This window comes from Orcinus orca, chromosome 7, assembly GCF_937001465.1.
Source record: "Orcinus orca chromosome 7, mOrcOrc1.1, whole genome shotgun sequence".
Classification (NCBI taxonomy): Eukaryota; Metazoa; Chordata; class Mammalia; order Artiodactyla; family Delphinidae; genus Orcinus; species Orcinus orca.
Window position 1 is genome coordinate 105,694,157 of NC_064565.1, and position 8,659 is coordinate 105,702,815.

The 8,659-nt window shown below is 45.7% G+C and overlaps 1 protein-coding gene across 1 annotated transcript; it reads left to right on the top strand.

Annotated features, from left to right (window-relative positions):
- Positions 1 to 784: 784 nt before the first annotated feature.
- On the top strand, positions 785 to 7,616 carry KCNE4 (potassium voltage-gated channel subfamily E regulatory subunit 4). Its single transcript, XM_049711921.1, has 2 exons — positions 785 to 4,566; positions 5,066 to 7,616. Exon 2 carries the CDS (start codon positions 5,092 to 5,094, stop codon positions 5,602 to 5,604), a length of 513 nt encoding a protein of 170 aa, XP_049567878.1. The 5' UTR covers positions 785 to 4,566; positions 5,066 to 5,091; the 3' UTR covers positions 5,605 to 7,616.
- The last annotated feature ends 1,043 nt before the right edge of the window (positions 7,617 to 8,659 follow it).

Below are 8,659 nucleotides of genomic sequence, written 5' to 3' on the forward strand. Positions count from 1 at the left end.
TGGCCTCATGGATTATGGGACATTTTTGAGTATCTTGAGACAATTAATTTTCCTACTCTTGACATGCCTGAGGGGGCTAAAACTGAAACACAGAGAAATTATGCAACTGAGCCAGTCACGTAGCATGGGTGGGGCTGAGCTGGGTCAGATCTCTGGACTCCAGATTTACGTTTAATCTGATGAGATTCACCACCGCACTATTATCCCAGCACGGAGTTTGTTTAGTCACAGAAGCTGCTAACATAATTTCAGAGATGTGTGGTCAGGGACCCTTGGGTCGTCGGGTGAAAATGACGTTACCAGGAAATTTAAAAACTTAAAGCTCTGGAGAAAGTTGTGTGTCACGATAAAGTTGGGGAAAAAAACCAAAACAAGACTAGAAATCATTTGTATATATAAGCAAAAGGGAAATTGTTTCATTATAGAAAATATGGATATAGGATAAAGTTATTACTAGCTCACTGATAACTTCCAGAATATATTAAGGTTGGTGTAGCCTCCAACAATTAAGATAGCATGGGGCTTCCCTGGTGGTGCAGTGGTTGAGAGTCCGCCTGCCGTTGCAGAGGACACGGGTTCATGCCCCCGTCCGGGAAGATTTCACATGCCGTGGAGCGGCAAAAAAAAAAAAAAATTAAAATTAAAAACAAAAAAGATGAGTATTTTTTAAACTTCTTTTGAGTCTTCATAAAACTTTTAAAAAAGTGAATCCCTAGATGGTCAGATACTCAAACATAAATGCAAACATGCAGTGATAAAGTGTTTCTTCCAAATCCATGCTATTTTTTTTTTTTTACGGTACGCAGGCCTTTCACTGTTGTGGCCTCTCCCGTTGCGGAGCACAGGCTCCGGACGCGCAGGCTCAGCGGCCATGGCTCACGGGCCCAGCCGCTCCACGGCATGTGGGATCTTCCCGGACCGGGGCACAAACCCATGTCCCCTGCATCGGCAGGTGGACTCCCAACCACTGCGCCACCAGGGAAGCCCCATCATCTTTTATCTTCTACTCTTTCTCAGTTCCTTTCCTGGTTCCCATTGAGTGAGGCAAAGGGTAGTGGAAAGAGAATGGGTTCTGGAATTATACAGACCTGTGGTCAAATCCTAACTCTATTACTAATGAGGTGGTCTTGAGCAATTTACTTAGTCTCTCTAACCTTCAGTTTCCTTATTTATGGAATAGTTATGGTGATACTTACCACACAGGGTTGAAGTAAGCAAAGCCTCTCCCAACGCCTGGTTCACAATAGACACTTAGCTGGGGATGGACCGCAGCATATTTTAGACTCATGAAAAACCCCAGTTCAAAATGGATTTATCAAAGGAGCATGACACTGATGCAAGGATAGATAGATAGATCCACAGAACAGATTAAAGAGTTCAGAAATGGACCAATTAAATGGTTAACTGATTTTTGACAAGGTCCCAAGATAATTCAATGGGAAAAAGGGTAGTCTTTTCAACCAATGGTGCTGGAGCAATTGGACACCCATATAAAAAAAGAAAATAAACCTTGACGCATACCTTGCATTATATACAAAAATTAACTTGAAATCGATCGTGAACCTAAATGTAAGAGCTAAAGCTATAAAACTTCAAGGAGAAAAATTGGAGAAAATCTTTGTGACCTTGGTTTATACAATATTTTTTTAGGATACAAAAAACACAAATCAGAAAAATTTTGATAAGTTGGACTTATCAGTATCAAGAAATGTTTGCTCTTCAAAAAGACACTGCTAAGAAAATGGGAAGCCACAGACTAGGAGAAAATATTTGTAGAAAGGATTTATTTCTTTAACATTGCTGTCTCTTGATACTATGGTATAAAGTAGATGTAATCAATAATTCTTGTGTGTCCCCATCCTTGCCCTGATAGAGTGCACTTTCTAGATGCTTTTCTTTCCTCCCTGACTATTTATGTCATTATTCACTGCCATAATTCTCATAATATTTTTATGAGCGAGGGCTGGAGAGAAGACTGAGCTTCGTGTTGTGAGGCTGCAAGCCTTACATCTTAAATTCCATCCTTGGTGGGAGAGAAAAGAGCAACAATGAAAAATATGAAGACAGGCACATGTCCAATCAGGAAGCAAACTGAAGCCCTTGGTAACAACAGGACACTGTCAACAATGACAACAAATAGCATAGACGGAGCATACACATTCTTCCAGATACGGTGCTAAGTGCTTAACTTGCATCATTTCACTTAACTGTAAGAGAAACATATGTAGGAGTCAGCACGAGGTCCCAGAGGCAGCAGGGACACCAAGCAGGCCTCCAGCAGAGTTTCACTTGGGTTGTTCCCTCCGTGACACCTGCCATGGATTGTGTTCTTCCTATGTCCCTGTATTGCTTCATCCTTTGGATGCCATTCTAGATTCATCCATGTCTTTTCTCGGTTTTACCGTCTTGGGACTGTTGGCTTGGTTTTGAAGATTTATCTTGTTTGAAACTTCAGCCTCTGTTTGGCTCCTTGGCACCAGGCTTTGTACTTCCTTGTTCCTTAAGTCTGGTAACCCCTTTCCCACCTCCTCTCTGCCTCTTCAGAGCTTCCAAATTGCAATGTTTGACCATCCCTGGGTGATTTTTAATCTCATACATCCCAGGGTACATAATCAACACTACACGATCAACAGACATTACTCTCATGGGTCTCTCTTGTTCTGGTGTCCCTGGCAAACCACGGTAGGCATAGCTGAAGAAGAAAGCCTTCAGGTACTTACAATACGTACAGGTTGAAAAGGCCATGTCTACCTTGACCAAGGTAGCTGTGGAGCTTTTTAAGTAGATGTAACTCTGGGGATGTCTTTACTGGTGTGAGCAAAGTTCCAGTGTATGGATGATCTTGGAGTTGGAATGGTCAGCTGTCGATACCTGATAGCCAGCTGGGGACTTATGGGCCAGCACCGCCCAAACCACAAGGTGAGTAGACCAGTGGGGAAAACAGCAACGTGCACTCCTCATACTGCTTTTTCCACAGGTGTCCAAATAGAATTAGAGCCAGGCGCTACCCCAGTGGGTTCATGTAGCAGCAGTGGAAGTCCCCATGCTTGGGCTGTATATGTGCCTGATGGAGCAGAGGGATGGTACCATGTTTCCCTTCAGCTTCAATTTAACAACAGCAGGACCACAAGAGATGTCTTCCCTAGAGTAGATTCCCCAAGAGAGTCTGGCTGCAATTCACAGGCCACAGGCAACTGGGGGCAGAGCATTCTTCCTGCTTTACTTCAATTTAGGATGAAAGCTTCTCAGAATAAGCATCCCGGGCAGCAGATGGACTGACACCAAAGTCTTCAATCCCTTCGCCATTTTTTTTTTTTTTTTTTTTTTGCGGTACGCGGGCCCCTCATTGCTGTGGCCTCTCCCATTGCGGAGCACAGGCTCCGGATGCGCAGGCTCAGCGGCCATGGTTCACGGGCCCAGCCGCTCCGCGGCACGTGGGATCTTCCCGGACCAGGACACGAACCCGTGTCCCCTGCATCGGCAGGCGCACTCTCAACCACTGCCCCACCAGTGGAGCCCTCCCTTCACCAATTTTGATCTCTGTGACCATTTTAACACAGGGTCTGCTGGGTTTTAAAAGCTTGAACTGTGCTCAGTTGCTTCACCAGAAGAATCCCTGCTCCTCCCCTGACAGCAAAGAGATGTGTGAATGTCTCTGTGTGATGCCCCGGAGGAGCAGTTATGCGTCGTAGAACTGGAGAAAAATTTGCCTACAGTATCTTGCGCTGTAACCTGTTTCCACTTCACACAGACTATTGGAAAGCATCTGGAAGATATATATCTATTATTGTTAACAAAATAGATTTATGAGCGTTAGGAGATTATGATGCAGAAGACAGGTAGAATCTCTCTGTGTTTTTAAAGGGCTAACCCACACTCACCAGCCTTAAATCTTAGAATGATTAAGCTGACAGGGACTCAAAAGCTCGCACAGTTCATATAATTCTACATTTTGAAGCCCCCTACGTCCACCAGTTGCACAGATCAGGAACCTGAGGTAAGGAAAGGTTCAGTGAGGACTTATTACATTTGCATAGTCAGCGGAAGAGCTGAAACTTAAGCCCTGGTTCCCTGACAGTAAATCCTGCGCTTGCTTGCGACTATCTTTTATCTAGATTATGGTATTTGTCTGTCTCTGAAAACCTTGAGAGACATCATGGTTATTCCCCAAGAGGGAGATGAAGCGTGATCTAATTTTCAATGAGAGTGGACTTTGGGGGAACAGTTCCAGCTGGGCACATTGTTTTCTCCTTTTTCATGGCCACCTGAAAACTTTGGCTGGGTGCTGGCAGGGTGGGAAGCTGTTTCTGCTTCCCAGTCTTTTTCTGTTCACAGCTGCAAAGTTCAGTGAGTTGAACTGCCGTGCTGTGAGTTCACTGTTCACTCTGCCACGACCAACCTCTGTTGTAAATTTTCCTCCCTGAACACGTGACGATGTATTTCTTGACTGTATATCCCAAGGGCGGCAGCGGAACTGTCAGAGCGCCGAGCCGCACACGGAGCAAGAAGTCTCTTGGACTTGACAATCTAGGAATTCAGGACTTGGGACAAATTTGCCAGCCCTTGGTAAGTTAGCAACGCTGCTTTGCTTCGGAAACATAACGAAAGGATATTTCTAGCAATTTGTAGATGCAGTTTTCTTTTCCTTTCTTTTTTTCCTAAGGAAATTTTGTCCTGAATTAAAAATAGTTTTACGTTTGAAAGCAAAATGCAAACTTTTTTTTCTGCTCAATCAGTTCAAAAAGTTTCCCCGTGATTAAGATGTTATTTCTTTTCTCTATGCACCCTTGTCTTACACTGATTGTTTTTCTTTTAAAATGATAAAAGCGAAGCTTTGTACATGCTCCCTTTATGAAATAAAAATATGATGGACATGTATACACGAAAAATAAAAGTCTTCCTCTCATTCCCTGTTAACTGTTTGGTGGGACCTCTTGCAGCTATTTCTCCACTCAGCTTTACGCTTTTTTGATATTGCAGTTCCACAAATCTCGTGCTCGCCCTCCTTCCTCCCTGTACTGTGGCCGCCCCGTGGGAGAGTTCTAACCTGCACGTTTCTCCCCAGACCCTGGCTGTGTGAGCAGAGCTTCAATGCTGAAGATGGAGCCTCTGAACAGCACGCATGCTAGCACCGCAGCCCCCAGCGGCCCCCTCGAGTCCCATGTGCCGGGCAGCGGCAGCGGCAACGGCAACGAATACTTCTACGTTCTGGTGGTCATGTCCTTCTACGGCATTTTCTTGATTGGAATCATGCTGGGCTACGTGAAATCCAAGAGGCGGGAGAAGAAATCCAGCCTCCTGCTGCTGTACAAAGACGAAGAGAGGCTCTGGGGGGAGGCCATGAAGCCGCTGCCCACCACGTCCGGCCTGAGGTCGGTGCAGGTGCCCATGGTGCTGAACGTGCTGCAGGAGAGCGTGGCGCCCGCCCTGTCCTGCACCCTCTGCTCCGTGGAAGGAGACAGCGTGAGTTCCGAGTCCTCCTCGCCCGACGTGCACCTCACCATCCAGGAGGAGGCGGCGGACGACGAGCTGGAGGAGACTTCGGAGACGCCCCTCAACGAAAGCAGCGAAGGCTCCTCGGAGAACATCCACCAGAACTCCTAGCACCCCCAGGACCTCTGGAGGAGGCCCCATCAGCCAGCACCCTTAGAGCGAGGAAGGGCACTTTTTGCGTCTGGTTTCACCTTTGCAGGGCAACTGCCGCTTTCAGGAGACCCTCGGCAAGCCCCTGAATGGGGGTGGGGGGTGGGGGACAAGTCTCAGGCGGAACCAGCAGCAGCCCGCAGTCCACGACGCGCCTGTGGTGTGGACGTGCCGCTGAAACAGCCCTGAAGATGTGCAGTGTGTACCTTTCCTTGGGATCTGGGGGTCGGGGTTCCTGTGCAGAATTCGGCAGGTCGATGTGCTTGCGGTTGTCTCCTCACGGGATGCCCTGGGTAACACCTGCAACATCTGCCCACTCCCAGGGCTGCCAAATGCCTAGGGCATCCTGAGGGACTAGTTTCCATTTGACAATTTGCCTAGAGCTTTGTTCTTCTACATCTGATTGGCTGTAAGTACCTCTAATGCGAACCTGTGGCTTAAGTTCCCCCTGGGGTTACAGAGCTTCTTTTAGAGGTCTTTTGGGTTAGAGGGGGGATATTTGACAGAGGACTTTTGTTGGGAGGGAGCTGGAGATCTGAATCTGGTCCATTTGCATTCTGTAAGGAAAAAATAGGCAATTTTTAAACCTGTTAACGTTGGCTGGGTTTATAAAACGAATCTGCTATTTTGACCCTTTGTCTAACCTGTGGCTTTGAACTCTGATCTGGGACCATCCGGCATCACATGCTGACATGACATCTTTTTTGCTTGGAAGGGCTTCCCCAGAATCTAACCTGCACTCCGAACGGCCATGCAGGGAAGCTTCCCAATCTTTCCAGAAGGGGTGATGGTGAGGTTGAACAAACCCAAACCGTTAGCTCCGCTGCTGCTTTTTTTTTTTTCCCAGCCCAGTTTTCTGAGCTGGGAGAGGATATAATGTGGGCCTCCACAGCATGGCATTTCTTCACGTAGCTGAGACTTAGAAGGGCATACTCCGGTGAGACTGTGCAGAGCTGGGGTCCAAGTTCTCTGTTTCTTAATACCAAGCCCCGAATCTGATTTGCTGTGTGGTCCTGGGCATGTCATCCAGAGGCTTACTGCCTTCCTGAGATTCCTGATGATCTAGATCCCCAGAGGGCTGGGAGGATGTCTTTAGGTTTTAAGACTCTGCGATAAATCCTACATGGCCTGGTGTGAGGAAGTTTGGACAAAATATTTCCCCCTTGGCCAGTTAGTCTGAAAAAGGATCTGCTTAAAGGGGCAGTTGGAGACGGAGAACACATGTAGCTGGGAAATCCAGGGTGAATCACTAACCAATCCCTGCTGTCACTTTCCCAGCAGTGAATCAAAGAGGCAGATACCACATTTTACTCTGCAGGCTGTCTGGGGAGTGGACTATTAACGCTCCAGTTAAGGGAATGAGACATCTAAGAGAAAATGCTCAGGAATGCTTGGTAATGTTTCCCTGTATTCCTGTGGTCAGTCGCTTTGCAGCAGACTCTTTAGGCCCTTGAAGACAAGGCAGAAGAGAAACACACCAAAAGGTCAAATTTAATTCTAGTAAAAACAAAAACTTTTTTTTTTTTTTTAATACGCTCTCCCTGGATTGGAGACAGCAATAACTACTGTTCCCATGGAAGGGTTAACAGTGTAGGAGCTGGTTTATCAGTTCGCCTTAACACAGTGCTAGAGGAAATTTATGTTTGGGGGAAAAAAGGTCCTCCGCTCACTTTAAAATTCAGAGTGTGGATTTACTCCAAAGGGGGCTGTTTAAGGTGAAAGAAGCCAAGTTAAGTTTGGCCCCTTGCCTGGAATCACTTGAATTCTGAAACTTTACTGCGATGGACATGTGCGTTGTCACATTTTCCATTGCTTAATCCTGAAGTTTGGTGCAAGTCTATCTGCGCCTATTAAAAAGTGATGTATATACTTCCTTCTTATTCTATTAAGTTGTACAAAATTGTCTTCTGTATTTAACAGTTTGTAATTTTCACAGTATTTTTTAATTTAAATAAACACATTTTCCCTAGGAAGTTATGAGTTTTCTTTGATCCGTCAATATAACTCCTAATTTCGAAGACATCCCAGATGCATTTCTCCAAGCCGTCTCTGAATCTGGATCATCTTCCAAGTCAGACTCCCATGAAGGCGTATCTTATTTCTGCCTAAATCATAAAGTGAGCAGGGCGAGGTTCTTCCTTCCTTTGATATGCTTTGCAATGAATAAAAAATAAGCTGTACATAGGTCTTACGTCCACTTCTGTTTTTAAATTTGGTGGCCATGGGGTGAACATGCAGTGACATGACAACTGTTGTGAAGATGTTCTTCCAAATTTGGGTGCAAGAAAACCTTTGATTTACATGTTGCCTGGACAAATATTATCCACACGTGGCCACAGCGGCACAGACGAATGGGCAGGGAACTGCTGTATGTAGATGTTGTATATTCATTCGTATACACATATACATAATGGGGAGGGAGATTTTTGTGTACACACAAGCTTACGAACGTACCTACGCACACAGGCCATGAGTTAGGGCTGGCCCTCTCTCCTCTCACCGTCACCTCCACATGAAGACTGACTGTCTAGGTTCCTCCCCCTGGTCTTGCTATAGCTCTGAGCACAGCCAGCCTGTCTCCTTTAAGATTTTATTTGCACAGTTGGAAACGCTAAAGAAAAATTACCCAAACCGGTGACCCACTTTGAATTAAGCAGATGGTAGACAGTGGCCTGACGTTTATGTTTCTCCACTTCCTGTGTGTTTGGTTTTCCTGTCTGAAGTAAATGTTTCCCTTAGGTTCACAAATAACTGTCTCCCTAAAGGACTTATCTGGCAAAGGTACAGGGGAGCCTGGATGCTTCCCATATCGAGCATCTCAATCCACCAGTTGGTACTTTGACAGTGTAAGATGAGAAGATTATTTTAAAAGACAAGGAAGCTCTTCAATTTATCCCAGCTTAATGTCATTCTTGGGGAGGAAATAGTTAAGGAAGAAACTTTTTACCATGGGCGGAGGAAGAGGGAATTCTAAACTCTAATTGTCCTAAAAATATGCAGAGTACACTATGTCGTT

Bases quoted from the DNA above. Each gene is read 5' to 3' on its own strand.
- KCNE4 (XM_049711921.1), top strand. From the start codon at position 5,092: ATGCTGAAGATGGAGCCTCTGAACAGCACGCATGCTAGCACCGCAGCC.